The sequence below is a fragment of the Physella acuta genome, unplaced genomic scaffold (assembly GCF_028476545.2).
Source record: "Physella acuta isolate Inbredline_101_S28 unplaced genomic scaffold, ASM2847654v3 ptg000325l, whole genome shotgun sequence".
NCBI lineage: Eukaryota > Metazoa > Mollusca > Gastropoda > Physidae > Physella > Physella acuta.
The window spans coordinates 266,018-285,872 of record NW_026731844.1 but is presented as its reverse complement, the minus strand read 5'-3'; the positions used below and the strand labels follow the sequence as shown (position 1 = coordinate 285,872).

Sequence of the window (19,855 nt, the reverse complement as noted above, 5' to 3'; positions counted from 1 at the left end):
GATGATGCGTTTAAATTAAAAAATTATTCAATGTTTGTATATAAAAAAAATAATAAAAAATGTACTACTTTAACACTATAAATTTCTAAGAATTAAACATTTGTATTCACTATCTAAGGGATATTGAACTAAGGAATCTGTACAAAACTGCAGAAGAGATAGAAGCTGATAACAAAGCTCTAAGGAAAGATGTGCAAGAGATAAGAAACACATTAGCTGCTGAACTAGCACAGGAACAGCAAGCTTTGTATGCACTCAAGTTTTCTTATATTTGCAAATTCATTGTTTTTTCTAACCTGTGAATTAATAAAGCAGAGAAAAAAACATTTAAAACAAATTCTATGTAGAATATTTGTGTTCAGAAAAATACAAAATATTTGTTGTGTACAGATAGATAGAAAACAAATAGTTGTATAATATGAAATTTGGGCATTTATATGTGTAAATTCGTGAAATAATATTTTTTATTTCCCAGAAAACAGCCTAAAGTGGAAAGTAAGTTAAAAATTTGCATTGCATTCTTATAGGTTTTAGCACTGTTTTTTAAAAAAAAATACAAAACATTAGGTTTCTATAAACAGCATAAATTCATCATAATTATTGAAATGAAAATTACCCATAACACTTCAGTAATATCTGATTTTGTATTTATTTATATGACTCAGCTGTTTTTTAAAAAAAGTTTATGTAACTGATCATCTCGTTTAAATAACATAATTGATTCTTTTGGCACAAAATGCACATAATTTTCTCACATTTCAAAACTTATCTGACAATATTGCAAATTATTATTTTTAATATCATCATTGCTAATTGGTAAAATATTTTGTAAAAATTAATTTTTGGCAGAGTCTTTGCAAGAAGAATTATTTGAGGCTGTAAAAAATAAACAGGTAATGCATTTCAATAAAGTAAATTTTAGGGCGGGGAGTGTGTCATGTTGTAATGTCAACTTTCTTGGTTACCCCCCTTATTGTTAATTAACAAATTAACAAGGGAAATTATTACACTATGGTAACATTGTGAACTCCCTGAATATTTGATGATGCAATTTTATTTTTGTTTGGTCAAGAATGCCTTTTTTTTTTTTTATTCATCTTTTTATGTCATAAGTTTTTCATTTCATACTTTTTGTTTTGCTATTTGAATAGGAGGGTAACGTAGTGATAAGACGAGGGTCAAATCCATTTAGAAGCAAGTCCATCCACAGTCTTCAAAGACCTGCCAGCGCACCCCCAACTCCAAGCGATGAAGGTAAAACCCAGCACAAAGGTCAATTTGGAACCTTATTTTTTAACTGTGAGTAAACCCACGTGCCAAATAGCAGCACGCAGTCTTGTAGAGTGACCTCCCTTGATTGACACCTGCACTGATCTAGTTCTGCTTCAAGGTCTAATTCATTAGCTTCAACCCGCTGTAAGTTAAAACTGACATCTAAATAAACGATACTTTAACACTGATTTAATTAACTAAATTTTCAAATTAGTTTTGCACATTTATTAAAAAAAATACCCCAGATGCACATCCTTAGATTATAAAATACCAAGAAAAGCACTTTTCTTATATTGTTATGTGCACTTTTTATATAATTCAAAGCACTCCTATTTCAAAGCACTTCTACCTTAAGTTCTTAGCAATTTATTTATAGAAAATAATTTTTTTAGCCAGTCAAAATAAAAACCCATTATATTTTACCAAAATATCAGTATTAGCATAATTAGCATTTTCATCCTTTGATCTATGTAGTTTTCAATTATATCCTAAATATTATTCTTGAATATATCCAAACTTGTTTGATACTATATTTAAAGTTTTGTATTACCTGCCATAAACTAAGCTAGTAATGCTATATTTTAAAAAAATAAAAAAATAAAATTAAGATACACATTTTGAGATATTGCACATTTAATTTTTTTTTTCCTCTTACTTATTTTTATATCTTTTTATTTATCTTTTAAATTTAAAATATATGTAAAATATGAATACTTATATAGCACCTGATGTATTTAATAAAATTTAAAATGAACACACATTAACTTTGTATCTTAATACATATTTTGCAAGTGCTTACATATTCTTTTCAGGATTGTAAGTGATTTAATTTAAATGATATAGTTTTTAAAAATTATTTGAGCCTAAAAACAAATACTTTATATACTTTGTATGAAAATGACTCTCAAATTAAATGAGTTAAAGTAAGGAGGATGTCTAATAATGGCATTGGTAGCTTTTAAATATAAGCTCCTGGATACACTGAATAAGTAAATAAATGCTACTGCAAAATCTATTTACTTTCCAAAATAAAAGATTGTCCTTTTTATAGATCAGAAGTCTTTAGAATGAGTATATACAGTAATTGATATATAATTGGCCAAAAAGTAATTAAGCATAATATGAAACTACACCCAATTTATCCATTGAGTTCTCATCTGCCATTGCTTAATAAATTATAATTAATTATAAAAACACATTTCTGAGTAAATGGAGTACATTTTTATTTCAAATATTAATACATTTAAATTAAACATTTTTTTAGTTATTTTTACATAGTGAAGATTAATATAACCATTTCAAATAAGTTTCATTTAGTCAAAACATTTATTTCTTTATTTTAATAATCTTATGAATGGATTGTATAATTTCTTAAATTAATGTTGGCAGCTTTTTTGCAAGTTATTGTGTAGGTCTACTATGTTATTGCTTAATGTTTGACAAATTTTAAAATCATAGTACCTTTAAATCTAAGTAGTGCTAGGTAAATGTTTTTGCTTAAACATACTATTTTAGTTTTATTTGAATAGAGTAATTAAAACAACCTTGACCGGTGGCAATGGTGCTGGGGGAGGGGAGGAGGGGGGGGGGGAAGAGGGTTTTATAACCTCAAAATGACAGCTGCCCTATGTTAAGTTAGTGTTAAATTCTGGATTTTCTCTAAAAAAATTTGATGTGTTTATTTTTAAATATAGGCTTTATTTATATGTATGCATATATATGACAGTTTTTGTCTTGAAAAAGTTCTCATAAACAAAATCCTGCCTATTCCATTGACCGATTAAAAGTCTTTTGTCTTGTACAGTATTTAAAAATAGAAAAGGTCACTTAAATAAACTTCTGTGATTTTGATATTAACAGTACCAGAGAAAACCACCACAGATGGCAGCACCCGTCTCCAATCTCTAATCTCCAAGTATCGTAACCATAGTGACGCTGGGGAACAGGAAGAAGCCAGCGCTACACCCAAACCAATACCAGGTCTCATCCCTTCCAAAATCATCTACAAAAATAGATTCGGCATCACTGCCCCAAAATCTTCTCCCCAAACATCTGCAGACGCCTCAACATCAGAGTCTGCGTCTGCTGAAAAACCAGAAGAGACTTTAAATTCCTCATCTCAGCTTACTCCAAGACCGGTGAAGAAGCTGATGCCTCCAGCTCTCTTACCTAAACCAGCATCACTAACATCCTCCGGCACCAAGTCCTCCTTCATGCGGACCATATCAGGTGAAAGTAAAGAACCAACAACCAAGGCACCCTCCCCTCTGATGTCTCTTAGATCTTCCTCAACTTCAAGCTTGAAGAGCTCTGGGCTTGGCCAGTCTCTGGGAAACACTGAAGGATTGAATGACAGTCTGGAACAAAAGGACATCAATGCATTGATACAAAAGTAAGTGGTTTTTGCTTCTTAAATAACATCAATGCTTTGATACAAAAGTAAGTGGTTTTTGCTTCTTAATGACATCAATGCTTTGATACAAAAGTAAGTGGTTTTTGTTTCTTAATAACATCAATGTTTTGATACAAAAGTAAGTGGTTTTTGTTTCTTAATAACATCAATGTTTTGATAGAAAAGTAAGTGGTTTTTTGGCTCTTAATAATATCAATGCTGTGATACTAAAGTAACTGGTTTTGCTTTTAAAGGACATCAATGCTTTGATATGAAAATAAGTAGTTGAATAAAATTTAGGATCAAGCTTAAGATTAGGATTAGGGTTGGCAATAGGGTTAATCTTAGGATTAAGGTTAGAGCCAGGATTAGAGTAGCCATGCTATCAATAAAACAGCCTTGCAAACAGCCAGATGATTGTAAATCAATGTTTATTTTACCCATATTGTTACACCTGTTTGATGCTGTAAGACAATAGCGTAGGGACAAAATGAGTTATCTGTATTTCAGGACATAGCCTACACATCACTATTTTGACTATAAATGTCCATTAGATACCCTACATTTCACATTTGGTTGATGCCCTTACTAGTAACTTTTATATAACTGATATACTTTTTATTATGTTCCCTATTGATTTATTTGTTTAATTAGCTAGTATCTCCTTAAACCTACAAATACTATGTGAACATGGGAATTGAGTTCTAATTTTTAATTATCATTGAGGGAGAGTGAGGGGCAACTGTATATCACTATTTTATTTTTAAAATTACTTCAAAATTTGATGTTCTTATTATTGAATTGATCACGCTTAGTAAGCAAAAATTTTTTTTTCGTAGGTTGTGAAATTTTACAGTTTGTTGCATTGTTTAGGATTTCCATGTTTTTTTTTTTAAAATGTATACTTGGTTGCTTCATTAGAAGTAAGTTAAATCTAATATCTGGAAGTGATTGCAAGGGCGATAATAAAATTTTAAAATACTGATTACCTCTCTTAGATAAGAAAATTAACTTTTTGAACGGTGGTAAAAAAAATTCCGTAAGTAATCAAACTGGTTTTAAACGTGTATCTTACAAGACAAATTGTTTACACATATTTTTAAAAATTTAAAAAATCTTCTTTGCTAAATATTTGTAAATAAATAAGACACGTTTTACAAACTAAACAAAAATCAACTACAACGTTGTTGCTTATTAACTTCCCAACTACCCAATTAAATTAGTTCAAAAGAGAACGCACGCAGGTGAGTCAAAGATTAATCACAAAATAATGTAGCTAATTAAGTGCCTGGTTTTGCTTCTTTTTTTACACTTTTTTTTACAGAATAGACCGCCTCTCTTCTCTGCATGCACAAGCACTGCTTTCTTTTTTGTTTTTTAACTCTGTTTTTTAAATTATTCCACATTTTTTACTGCCTCAAATTGTGTCTAGTTAAGAACGAACATGTTTCAGCTTTTTTTAAAAAACAATCACCGCACCATCTGTTTTAGAACACTGTAGTATTTCTACCTGCCATCTTAAATCAACAAAATTGAAATAAGTTTAAGTCTCTAAGAACGATTGGTACTATTTCTACTGAGTAACTTACCCCACGAAATCAGTCAGAGTTGAGTAGATTGATTTGTTCAGGCCTAGTTTACAGCTGGCAGGATATCCTAGCCTGTTAGCAGCAAAATGCAGAAGAGCATTTTGTGGTGGGTTGATGCAGGGTTCCTTTCGGTCGTTTTCTTTTGTGAGGATGGAAGAATTATCTTGAAACTTCCGGGGTGGGGTGGAACAATGATTATTATTATATATGTATTAATTTTTTTATATATTGGCCTATGTATTGCCCCATTAAAACACCGATTGTACTTTCAATTCTGGTATCTTGTTTATCGTCAACAGACCGGATTTCGTTTTATTTTAATATTTCAAACTCCAGTTTAAAGTAGTTTAATATATAATTTCTTGACGTTTTCAATTCTTATATTTTTTTTTTAAAAAGCGGGGGGGGGGGGGGGGCGCATTCAGTGTATAACAACGTAGACATTTTGCTGGCAAAAAAGAAAGTATACTTAGGCTAAGACACGTGTGGCCAAGTTTATCAATAGGTGTCTTATAGAGGGTAGTGTAGATAAAAATACACCTTTGTCATACTGACACACGTACACTGCTAGGAGACCTTTATTAATGTGTAAAAAGAGGACATTTTTCGCGTCAATAATTCCTCGATACTTTATACTAGATCTGATGTCTTTTCTGTTTCATGACGACTATATAAAAATCTATTATAACAAAACACACACACGGATTTGTACCATAGATTTTGGACACATTTTTGTACATTTAGATTTGTATCTAGATCTAGTTACTCTATTTAGAAAACCTGATTATAAATTAGTGTTTTTTTTTTAATTCTGAACTTACTAGAGTCGCAAGTCATATTTCTTTTGGTTTCAAAACACTGACTGACTGTGACAATACTTTTATTTTTAGTCTAGCTCTCCACATCCATTTGCTAATCTTCTTTTTTTTTTCTCTTTAAGGGAAATAAAGGACAAGTAAGTGGTAGAAACTTCATATTTGACTAACAATTAGAACTAATTTTACGTTTGGCTCATAGGGAAATTAACGTTGAAACAATCTGCCTAAGTAGGTGTCGGCTTGTTGAAGACCTGACATCGTTGCTTTAGTTACGTTGCTAGTAATAGACCTGCATAATTTTGTTAACGTTATACAATCTGCGTTACTTCTCATAGATAGTTGAACAAGGGGTAGCTTCGCTCTTAGTAAACTTCATAAGAAAAGAATTCTTCGTTTTCTTTGCTCCTTTGATCTGCCAGTTATTTTTTTAATTATAGAAATTTTTTATTTTCTATTAGTTTACTATTATTTAGTTTGTCTCCGATACTACATTTTTCTTTTAGTTAACGTTGACACATCCAACAGACTTACGGCATTAGTTCACGCTGATATATATATATATATATATATATATATATATATATATATATATATATATATATAATAAATATAGCCACATGTAACTTAAGATAATTTCTTTATTACCGAGAAATGTTGGGCCCCTTTTTCCTTTCGGCCTTATAGCCCGTAAACTAGTTCTAATAATGGGGGATGGGGCACAGCCTACGACCTTATAGTTATTATTACTGACGCACATCCCAAGAGCATAGGTATTCAACACGTAGGTTCGTACACATAAACCTACTCTGACATAGTGGTTCGTGCACATAAACCTACTCTGACATAGTGGTTCGTACACATAAACCTACTCTGACATAGTGGTTCGTACTCATAAACCTACTCTGACATAGTGGTTCGTGCACATAAACCTACTCTGACATAGTGGTTCGTGCACATAAACCTACTCTGACATAGTGGTTCGTACACATAAACCTACTCTGACATAGTGGTTCGTACTCATAAACCTACTCTGACATAGTGGTTCGTGCACATAAACCTACTCTGACATAGTGGTTCGTGCACATAAACCTACTCTGACATAGTGGTTCGTACACATAAACCTACTCTGACATAGTGGTTCGTACTCATAAACCTACTCTGACATAGTGGTTCGTGCACATAAACCTACTCTGACATAGTGGTTCGTGCACATAAACCTACTCTGACATGCTGGTTCGTACTCATAAACCTACTCTGACATAGTGGTTCGTGCACATAAACCTACACTGACACGTAGGTTCGTGCACATAAACCTACTTTAAGTGACACGCTGGTTCGTACACACAAACCTGCTTCAAGCTTCACTCTCGTGTGTACATACATGCCTTCTCTAACCGACCAAGAGGCCGCTCTGTACAATTTACTTAGTCGGGAAATTGCCATCGATTTTATGTCAGCCCATACACTTGCTAGTTAGAAAACTGTTCATAAAACAGTCCCCACTCATTGAAATGTGGATTTATTGTCGTCATTTTTCTTATGAAAAATTTATGAACATCATACATAGTCCTACAAGAGGAGACTTTGATTGGCTTGCTGTTAAAAGGTTAGTTGAATACATGACGGAAATATAATTTGGTTTACGACATTGCAATGGTCATTAAGCTGTCCATGTCACGGGCCGTACATTATAATGAATGTCAAGAAACGACCATGAGTAAAAAGTGGTTAAAGACTTGATTTATTTCCTGCATAGAAATGTCTTCTCCGTGTAGGATTTTTTTATAATGTACCAAAGGTTTACGAGTTAGTCACGTGTTAAAGATGTCGTGACATGATTGGTTGGCTGGAAGTTACATAATTAAAGAAAACCTTAACAATTAAAATAAGTACCAGCACTGGTGCGTGGAAATGTTTAGAGCTGATATATACATTCCTACAAATAAGGTCAAAAGCTTATGCTGCGAAAAATAATTTGGTTTCTTATCTAGCGCCAAATCTGGCCACAACCTATAACTCAAATTCACTAAAACTAACCTAACGTAATTGTCTTAAATGTAACTATGGGACAAATTTAGAACATGTAAGGTTGCCAAAGATACAACAAATGCCTTATTTTATTGCAAAATAACTATAGTGTTAGAACAGAACATATTTCTAGCACTAAGATCAGCCAACAATCTTTTGGGCTATCGCGCCCCTAGAGTTGCTAAACTGAAGTTTGTAAACATTTTAAATCAACATAATTGAAAGTAATCCGCTTGATTAATTAAGGCCATGGATTATTATAATATGTAGTTAACTGATCAACAACCGTGTATGCAACCAAGTCTTCCTTTAGTGACTTTATAATCTTAAAGCAAGTTCGTAAAAAACGTTCGAGCATTGTATCCGACGTGTAATCTTCTTTGTGTTGTTAACACTTCTAGACGAGATGACGAAAGTGAAGTCATTATCCGAACAAAAAATTAAGTGTGTTACATTTTTTAGATATTTAAAATACCATATCACTTAAATCCTAATGTTTTTTTCTTTAGTCAAACCATTTAAATACTATTAAATCATAGCACTTTAATCTCAAGGGCTGTAAATAGATGTATTAAAAAATGTTTAAAATCCCTACTACCAAAGTTTTCATGCTAACACACAACGTAAAACTCCCCGTCATATTTCGGCCTTAACGCGTTATAGCCAGAGGTGTAAAGCGGCCCAAAACGCAATGAATGGAAATTTTAATGACTTTTTTCCAAACTTAAAATTTTCCACATCTTTGGTCGACGACTATATTTAGACTAGGTTTATACAGACAGTAAACAGTTCTAGAAATTTCTGAATCCACCAACATGCATGTGTTTGGCCTTCCAGTCTTGCATCGATCCTTTATTATCGATACCATGCCATTCAGCTGTCCTATTTTTTGTTTCTCGATTCCTCAGTATCCATACGATGCCATTCATCTGCCCTGTTTTATTCCTCGATTCCTCAGTATGGATACGATGCCATTCATCTGCCCTGTTTTATTCCTCGATTCCTCAGTATGGATACGATGCCATTCATCTGGCCTGTTTTATTTCTCGATTCCTCAGTATCCATACGATGCCATTCATCTATCGCAAGTTTTATTTCTCGATTCCTCAGTATCCATACGATGCCGTTCATCCGTCGAGTGTTTTATTTCTCGATTCCTCAGTATCGATACGATGCCATTCGTCTATCGCAAGTTTTATTTCTCGATTCCTCAGTATCCATACGACGCCATTCATCTGCCCTGTTTTATTTCTCGATTCCTCAGTATCGATACTGTGCCATTCATCTGTCGTGTGTTTTATTTCTCGATTCCTCAGTATCGATACGATGCCATTCATCCGTCCTATTTTTTATATTTCTCGATACTTCAGTATCGATACTGTGCCATTCACCTGTCCTATGTTTTATTCCTCGATCCTTCAGTATCGATACAATGCCATTCATCTGTCGTGTGTTTTATTTCTGGAACTGGAAAAAAAAGTTTCCTCCTGTAGGACAATAATCAATTCGTGTTTGTCAACGCCCCCAGCTACCAATGCTAATTACTTGGCCTGTTTTCTTACCAGAAAAAATTGTGACCAAAAATTTAATTTTTTTAAAGAATAACACACTGCTTGTTAGGATTTAAAAGATGCTGGTTGTTTTTTTTTATCTGGCTAAAAAATACGGTTTTGTTTGAACAGATATATTCTTCTAAAAATTGCGTCTGGGTTTAGTAATTTAATAATACATTTTACGTTAGTAAAATATTTATTCAAATGTTTATTATTTAAATCTAGCACCAAAAAAAAAAAAAAAAAAAGAAAATCCACAAGTTCTAAATTTTGCACGAACACGAAAATACGCAAACGAAAAATAGCGCTTCTAAAATATACGCATAGTGAAATCTGTTCTCCCTTTCTATATAATGGAAGTTCTGTTATTTTAGATTTAGTCTTAGTCTAGTCTTTATTTTTCGATCTCTTAACCCACCACCTCTCTGAACGCTGATTTATCGATTAGAATGTCGTTTAAAGACAGTCAACATTTTTCTCTCCCTTTTTTTCATAGGTTCAATAATCTCCCTTTGATTGTTTGAAATTCCTTTAGAGTTTAGAGCAAACACATAAAAGCTGAAAATTTAATGTGGAGTTCATTTAGTAGTTCTAAAAATAGTTTCATTGATTGCTCAATCAAAAAGTAATTGTAAGACGTCGTAAACAAGTTTGCAAGTTTATGGTGATCACGTGACATGATGACGCCACTGGATCAGAGGATCCTAAAAACAAGTGACACGAAGGTCTTACTAAATTACGATTTCTCCATAAACCAGTGAAAAACTTCTACACGTTACACTTCAAATAGTTTTAAACGATGATTTACTTGAGACATTTTTTTCTGTTGCTCGGTTTTCTTTGTTTATTTAAAATATTAACAGTGCAGTTGTAGTTTAAGCTTAGTTTCAAAACATCGCACATAAATATTAAATTGTCAGCTTTTTAAAACTTGCTTTTTCCTCTCCCTTATTGCTTTTACATGTAGATTTTTTTTCTTGTTGCTATTATAAAGATGTGCTAGAAAGCACTAGATTAGATTCTAGTTATATTTATATTTATTAGTAACGTAGAGACGTAAATTTTATCTAACTAGATTGTATATGGTAGATATGGTATAATATATATAATTTTAGACGTTGTTTAAATTTGCTTACACTATGCAGCCTATTACAATCCATAGAACATTACTATTAGGTTTGACGTGTACTTCTGATTTAATGTTTAGTTTTTATTTCAATAAAACAATTTCGATGTTTCTAGAATCAATGTTCAGTATTTATGGATTTCTAGGTACTAAAATAACACAAACTGTTAAAGTTAGTCATTATAGAATTGTTTGCAAGTAAAACTCTCTTATATTTTGTCTTAAGTCGAATCACATCACATACAGTTTGTAAAATCTTTCAACTTGCACATAGACATAACTAAATATTTTTTACGCCTTCTTTTCTGTAATGTATTTCGTGTAATATTCAAAGAATTTCCCGTTTAATTTGTAGAAATCGCGAAAAATCCCCTTCAGTGTTATACAGATGAGATCAAATCAAACTTGAATGATATTTTTAATTTTTACATTTTCAAGGTTTGACGAAATGGCCTCGTTTTGAAAGCGGACACGACGTACAGATTTTAAACGGGTGAGACTAGTTTTACCAAGTACTTGGGTTTACTTTGCTATATTTTTTTTCATTGGATGGCCACAGTAAAAATATAGTTACCTGCATGGAGATGGGTTAAATAAAGAAATTAGTGAGCCACATCACACTTTATAAATCAGTTACGGAGGGGGAGAGGAAAGATAGAGGTTGCAAAGATAGGACACAGTGGTCACACTTTTAAGATAATTTATTTTTGACAAGTAGTTTGCCATCATAGATTTGAATGCCTTTCACCAAAGGGTATTTAGTTTAAACAGTTTGTGCTATGATTCTTGATAAAAAAAACTGCACTTGAAATAAAGCGTAAAAAAATATAAAGATTTAAAGTGCGTATATTTTTTATTTGAATACACAATCGGACTTTAATTCGGACCCAAGTTTGGCGACAGGAATTTCCAGTCGCAGCCTCAGAACTAGTTAAGCTTAAAACCTCCAGACGACATTACATACATTTTTTTTGTGGCACGCCAACGCAAGTTGTTGAGACGACAGCCAAGAAAAAAAAGCCAAAAAAAATGTGGGGGAAAAAATCTGAGCATAGCAGACGTGTGCGTGTGCGTATGTGCACTCAGATTGCCATTAGCTGTTGAGTTGCCGGCAGACAAATGGTGTGTCAGTAGCTGGGCAGCTGCACTTCATCCCCACGTCGTGTTCCCCAGCTCTGCCACAAGCCGTAGATTGGCCAGACGAACGATTTTTTTTCTGGCCGCGTCAAAAAATAATCCCTGTAATAAACAAGACGAGGTGTGAGTTTGATGGAACGGTGGGGGGTGGGGGGGGGGGTATGATTGGTGGGAGGGTGTTTTAAATAACTGGACACAGAGGAACGAATTAGAGGTTTGAAGAGGCAGAAGAGTTGGAATAACTTGAGAGGAGGAAAGAATAAGAGGTTGGCCAGGAGAGAAATATTGGCGATTTGGGGATTTGAACAATTTTATGTTAGTAGAGTACTGCTAATGGAGTAGTGTATGCTAGTAGTGTACTAAAATGATGTATGTGTATGTTAGTAGTGTACTACAAATGATGTATGTGTATGTTAGTAGTATACTGCTAATGTTTTTGTGTTAAATGGCCATTTTAATTATGTACTAATAATGGTGGTTCATTTAATTAATAAAAACGAACCTGAAATATCCGTACATGTCAAATAACTAGACAAACCAGTTGTTACATTGTGATGGACAAAACATTGGAGACAGCGACATCTATTAACAGACCAGCGTCAAGAGAATCTGAAACCACTAGACACACCAACACAATTGGCAAACAATGACGTACATCGTGACGTATATGATGGCATAGAATGTGATAGAACGACATATGAAACCAGGCATAGAATTTTAGACAGCGACACATAAAACCACGTGACACCAAAAACATACAACAGATACGGTTTTTTTTGGGTCGACTACAACCTTGACTTAATTGGTCATTATTTTTTTCCAGTCTCTGATCGCCAATTGGTCTCACCCCCACGGCTTATATAATCAATCGTATCTAATTATTGCTTGTATCAAATTGGCAGTTTTAATTGTTGATGTAACATCGTTTAATTAGTACAGTAGGTTGAAACAGGGCTAAATTAAAGTCATGTATAAACTGTTTTAAGGTTTAGAATATTACAAATCTATGGTTAAATGTGTGCTGTCTCTAATATATTTGGTGATTGAAATATTAGACGTATCTTTTGTAAGTTTATCAAATATAAAAACAAAACTAAAAATAAAATACAAAACATATTCAACCCAGGCGAAATATAAGATGTCTATTGCTACTAATTAATTAATTATTCACACAATAACAGGACTAGAAAAGTGTTGATGTCAGATAAGTTTTATTCTTTTGTAATTTTTTTTAAAGTTGCGGAAACAACCACAAAACTTACGTGGGTGGTATTTAAAGCACAAAACCTGATTATTTACACACTTTTTTTTTTATTTCACACACACCATCAACAGCGTCTGATTTCGATTCTTTCACCAAGTACATTACATTATTGTAAAGCCAATCTGAACTGTAAAGCACTATCACATGCTGGAAGTATTCTTTAGGAAATGATACCATATGTATTCTTATAGCAGCATCAGCTAATTGTTTTCGTTATTTTATGTGACTTTGCTGTTGGAAACAAAATAGTAAATTTTGTTGTGCTAAGGATTTTAACAAACATTCGTGTAAACTTTTGCGTTAGGACATTTTGTAAGACATTTGGTTAAGACATTTTTAAGACACTTGGTTAAGATATTTCCTCAGACTTTTTGTCAGGCATTTGGTTAAGACATTAGATTAAGACATTTTCTAAGACATTTTGTAAGACATTAGGTTAAGATATTAGGTTAAGATATTTCGTAAGCAATTTCTAGTTGAAAGTGCTTAGTGTGAATATTACACGAAGATACAGAGATCGTCATGCTTGTGCCGTTGTTTTAAAATAAATCATTCTGTTTGTTCCGGTAACCCCACCCTGTTCTTTGATTCTTACACTAGAGGCAGGCCTGTGTCCAGCGAGGTCACTAGGTCGGGCGATCCCCACCCCACCCCGCCCCCGACTTGTGACGCTACACCCTTTGCCCTAAAATGTGTTTTACGATTTGTCTTTTCGATAGTTTAGCAGCAAACTAAAAGGGTGATTAAATTCTTTTATTCAACGTTATCAATGTCAGCCTGACATAAAACAGACAGCGAGCTGACCTACAGTTGACCACGCCCACTTAACTGTCCTGTCTCTTTACGCATGACTTGGCCTGACCTCGCTGTCCTGCCGTCACGCCATGTTTAATCAGAGCTTAATTAATGAGACCAATGGTGAATTTTTTCGTGAGCTCTGTTGGTTGTATGCGTGACGCTACTTGTTATGTCTCTGGGTCATGTGGTTGTGACGTAACGTATAACTGACCAGGAGTTTCTGCCGTGTTGGGTTCAAATGATTGTGTGCGGTGAAAATAACGCTCTATAAACAAGTTCTGCATTATTATGTACATTGTAAAATACCAGCTTAGATTCTATATGCAGAAACGTTGTGTTCTTTCACGTTATATTTTTAAAAATCTGTGTTGTAAACAAAACATCTTCACCATCACTACTAGAAACCTACATCTTCACCATCACCACTAGAAACCTACATCTTCAACATTAAATTATGCTGTTTGTACATCTTGCGCTCACAATATGTTTTATAGTTACAAAATTATGTTTTAAAAAATGAAGATACTCAACTATTAATACGTTTCAAAAGAACACATTTTCTTCACTTTCATTTGTTTATTGTAAATTTAGTCCAGTATACAAACGTTGTTTTTTTAAATTTCCGTATACGCTTCATTAAGCTGAAGTCTACAGTAGTCTATAAACTTTTTACATAATGTCTAGAGCTCAGTGGCGTCACTATGTCGATGTTAACTGGCGCAGTCACTGAGGGTGTCGACCCTCATCCCATTTTGCTGTTCGGTTTGGTGTTACCTCTTGCCCAAAGGTCGTTTTCCCGAATGCGACAAATGCTCTTGTTTATACAATGTGTTACAACGAATACATAATTAAAAAATGAGATTCATTGTGGCTTGTCGGACTGGTAAAGCTGATCGCTGCTAAACCGTCAGGTCCCGAGTTCGAACCCCTGGGTAGATGGGGCCCAATAACAGGGAACAGAAATCCATTAAGAGAAAACTTCCAAATCAAACAACTGCTGCACTGTAATTTGTTCTTGGTTGGACACAAGCTATGGAAGCAAATCTAAAATTAAAACAGGCTGACCATGTTGACACGTATACTTAATTGTGTTAGTGGGAATTCTGATCAACATTATAGTTAAGAAAGAAGATGAAGGTTTCACCCATTTAATGGTGTCACCCAGTGCGACCGCCCCCCGCGCCCTCGCCTTGTGGTGCTAGAACTAGAGCTGCCCTTACTTTGATGTCTTTATTAACAGAACCAGAGACGAGATAAAGGGAGTAAAATCTGCACGTTGTTAGCGACTTTGTAGACGGCCACGAGCAATCATCTCCCTCTACACCCCCCACCTCCCCTCTCGTCTAATGAGATGTTGTTTGGCCGACATATTGTCGTTCGGTAAAATAGGTCACATCCGTTTTGTCCGCGGAGAGACCTAATTGATCTCACATTGGTGGCAGTTTGTTTCCTAAAGCATATCCATGCTTGGTCGTCATGTCATCAAATGTCAGCTGTAAGCATTGTCATCTGGTCATTCAAGATTTTGAAGGTTGGCCAGTAACTCTAGACTTGTCAATTTAGATTCTTGACATCTGGACTTGTCGGCTATGGTTCTTGACCTTTTTGTCATTGAATCGAAGGTTTGAATGGACACTTTGAATGTTAGCCGGATTTGTTTTGATTGGTTGATTTGACCCGGAAGTGATCAAAGTGAAGCTTCACAGTTTGAGACGCGAACAAAAAACGATTGGCTTAGATTTGAAACAAAACATGTTGACACGACCTACATTACATGTTGACGTCTTGTCGTGAGAATGGTTTTTTTAATGGGTTAAAAAACCTGAAACAAAAAACCATGTTTGTTTTTAATGTCATCGTCTTATATCGTATACACTTTGCTTTTCTTCTGTCGGGTATTACATCAACTTTTATCTTATATTCTTGACTTTAGCCAGGTATTTCATCAACTTTTATATTCTTGACTTTTCTTTTGCTTGGTATTTCATCAACTTTTATCTTATATTCTTGACTTTTCTCCTGCCAGGTATTTCATCAAGTTTTATATTCTTGACTTTTCTTTTCTTGGTATTTCATCAACTTTTATCTTATATTCTTGATTTTATTTCACCAGGTATTTGAAAGTCCTCGAGACGTAGCTCCTGACTGCGTCAATGTTCCCGCCCATAGTTGACAGCCGGAAGTAAACAACACGACGATTGGTGCGTGATGACTGTATCCAAACCTCAATAATCCCAACTTACCGCAATAATCCCAACAAACCTCTGTAATCACTAATCCCAACAACTCAATAATCCCAACAACTCAATAATCCCAACAACTCAATAATCCCAACAACTCAATAATCCCAACAACTCAATTATCCCAACAACTCAATAATCCCAACAACTCAATAATCCCAAGAACTCAATAATCCCAACAACTCAATAATCCCAAAAACTCAATAATCCCAACAACTCAATAATCCCAAAAACTCAATAATCCCAACAAACTCACCAATCCCAACTGATCCCAGTAATCCCAACATACCTCATTAATCCTAACATACCTAAGTAATTCCTACAAACCTCACCAAACCCTACAAATTCCCAAATCCAAACAAACCTCAATAATTCCAACATGTAACATTTACTAGCTACGCCAAAATGTATAACTTTGATGTATTGTGAAATAATTAATTAATACGTCTAGTGGTATAATTTAATTATGTATCTGTATGAAATAATGTATCAATCCGTCCAAATATGTTATTTTAATATTTTTATTATGTATCCACGTCCCACGATGAATTAATTTATCAATACTTCCAAATGTGTAATTTAAGTATTTATCTGTATGCAGTAATGTACCGATACGTCCAAATATATCATTTACTTATGTATCCACAATGAAATAATTTATCGATTACTTTGTTCCATTTTAGTTTCCCATATAACAAACACGTATCACACAAATGTCTGGCAGATGTGCTCAGCTCACAAAACTGTTAACATTAATGTACATTTAATCATTAAGATAAACATTGTATGTATGCTATCACTACTAACTCAAGCCTTAGTTAAGCTCAGTGGCGTAGCGAGGTCGGGTGTCACCCGGTGCGGCACTTAATGGTGTCACCCCCCATAGGCGTAGCGACCCTTCCCGGGGACAAGCTTTCAAATTTTCGATTTGCACCTCCCCCTCAAACTTTCGATTTTCACCCCCCCCCCTCAAGTTTTCGATTTGCACCCCCCTCAAACTTTCGATTTGCACACCCCCTCCCTCAAGTTTTTCTCTATATATTTTGCTATTTTTTGCCTTGGTGTCCCCCCCCCCCCCAAATGGTGTCACCCGGTGCGGTCCACACCCCCGCCCCTACTCGCTACGCCTCTGGTTAAGCTCAACATATGTTGTCACAAACATACGTATCTGACCTCACATACATATCTGACGTCACAAACATAACTGACTTATCAATATTGTCATGTATTTACTTTTGTTGTAGAAATACGTCGCACCAAATAACCGCCATATTGTTTTTAAAAATTATTTTCCTCCAATTAAAATGTCGTTGAAATATCGTTGACTGACTGAGAAGTTGTACAGGGAGATAACTGTATGGCTTAAAGTCTGTTTTAAATAGTTTCTGTTTGGTAGTAGCTGGAATGTGTTGGACGAAAACCAGTTATTTCTTGGGTTGGGTGACCGCAGCACGGTAGAGGGCGCTTGGCTTTTTTTTATGGGAGCCGTAGAACAGATACCTTGGGATTTTTCGACTATAATAAAATTTATGAACAGGAAAAAAACGGAAGTTTAAATTTCAAATAGACAACACATTAATATGCCGTTTATGGTTAAAGTAATATTTCATTACCTGAAAAGTATAAATAGTTAAAACATTTATAGGTATATTAAATATTTAGGTAAGGAATTCTTTTTATAGAAAATAATTTATTACACAGTGTTAGTCAAATTTCTTGACACTCTTTTAAGCGTTTTGAGAAATGCGAAATATTTTGGTCAAGTAAGTGACGCTTTGGTCGCTGATAAATAGCAATTCTTTGAATATATGGATGGTAGCCGTATGAATAGACAAAAAACAGTTTGACGAGATGGGTTATATTATTTTTGTTGACATGGATAAAAATCGTGTTTTCTGTCAATTTCGCTTTTATAGGGGCTATTAAAAAATGTAAGCATGAAAAAAAAATAATTAAGAAATTTAATATTTTAAGAAACAACGATATAAAAGTTGCAAATGCAGAGAACTTGATATTATTTTTTTTTCGATTAAGACTACACTTCTATTTATTTTCACCAAGCCTACATTTTTAAGCTAAGTTAACTTTCGTAAGACAAGCATTGATTGGCTGTTCAGAAATTCCGTCATCGATCTTCTGAAAACCTCAAAATTTTGCCGATAAAATTATTAATGCACAATTCAAGACTGTTCACGTTGGTGTTTAATGATCTATGTACTATGTCCTCCATGTTCTGTAGTACACAGAAGGACATTTTAGGACAAAAATGTCCACAAACACACGTATCTGCAAACACCATAGATAACTGTGGCTCTACATTGTACGTGTCTAGTAGTGTTGTGTTTGGTAGCCTGCTGGGTAGCCTCCTGTGTGTAGCTTCCTGTGTGTAGCCTAACTGGTAGCCTTCTGAACTAGCCTGGTGGAGTAGCCCCCATAATTAGCCCTGTTGTAATTAATGTTTTTTGCTGTAAATGTCCTTAATCTTAACAGCATTATAATTTGTTAGACTGTGATACTTTTTCCTTATATTTAGACATTTTAAAGTCCCCTTACTTATATATTTATATACTATAACCATAACATAAAGCATGTAGTTTGTTATTCTTGTCTTATTACTTAATAATTGATTTACATATGTATTAAGGTATAAACTACAAAATATGTAATAACATGAATAAAATTCTTTAAAATATTGCAGTTTTTGTTTTATATTATCAGTACTATATTTTAAATGTCACTTCATATGAAAAAATATTCATGAATTAAAGGTCTTTGACCTGAAAACTTAGTCATGATTTTAAATGTCACTTGACATGAAAAATTAGTTATGATTTCAATTGTCACTTTACATGAAAAATTAGTTATGATTTCAAATGTCACTTGACCTGAAAAATTAGTTATGATTTCAAATGTCACTTGACATGAAAAATTAATCACGATTTCAAATGTCACTTGACCTGAAAAATTAGTCACGATTTCAAATGTCACTTGACCTGAAAAATTAGTCATGATTTCAAATGTCACTTGACCTGAAAAATTAGTCATGATTTCAAATGTCACTTGACCTGAAAAATTAGTCATGATTTCAAATGTCACTTGACCTGAAAAATTAGTCATGATTTCAAATGTCACTTGACATGACAACTGGACAGATCCAGCTCTGGATAATTATTCCGACATAAATGTCACTCCACGGCTTGATTTCAAATACAGTCAAATATAGCATCAATAGAACTTTAAATTAAACCTGCACTTACACCTCTATAAAATTAAACCTACACCACTATAACATTAAGCCTACACCACTAAAACATTAAACCTACACCACTATAACATTGAACCTAAACCTGCACTTACACCACTATAACATTAAACCTACACCACTATAACATTGAACCTACACCACTATAAAATTAAACCTACACCACTATAACATTAAACCTACACCACTATAAAATTAAACCTACACCACTATAAAATTAAACCTACACCACTATAAAATTAAACCTACACCACTATAAAATTAAACCAACCCCAATTGAAAATAATAGGGCTTCTAAGTCTCGGTCTCTCTCGCTAAAATTTGTAAATCTCGTTAGCTAGAGAGGATATACATTTTAGAAATATATTAATTGTTG

At 33.8% G+C, this 19,855-nt stretch overlaps 1 protein-coding gene across 4 annotated transcripts in view; it reads left to right on the top strand.

Moving 5' to 3' along the window:
- The window catches only part of LOC131940689 (myosin-11), a 50,642-nt gene extending 33,363 nt beyond the window's left edge, over positions 1–17,279 (top strand). For 2 of the 4 annotated variants that reach the window (XM_059299429.1, XM_059299431.1), the window contains 8 exons: positions 119–247; positions 476–495; positions 850–893; positions 1,152–1,299; positions 3,133–3,664; positions 6,194–6,208; positions 11,217–11,271; positions 16,091–17,279. In XM_059299429.1, coding sequence (XP_059155412.1) covers positions 119–247; positions 476–495; positions 850–893; positions 1,152–1,299; positions 3,133–3,664; positions 6,194–6,208; positions 11,217–11,241 — 913 coding nt within the window. In that variant the 3' untranslated portion in view covers positions 11,242–11,271; positions 16,091–17,279. The remainder of the gene's footprint in view (positions 1–118; positions 248–475; positions 496–849; positions 894–1,151; positions 1,300–3,132; positions 3,665–6,193; positions 6,209–11,216; positions 11,272–16,090) is intronic. The other 2 variants (XM_059299430.1, XM_059299432.1) reach the window with 2 other exon arrangements.
- Positions 17,280–19,855: the final 2,576 nt, after the last annotated feature.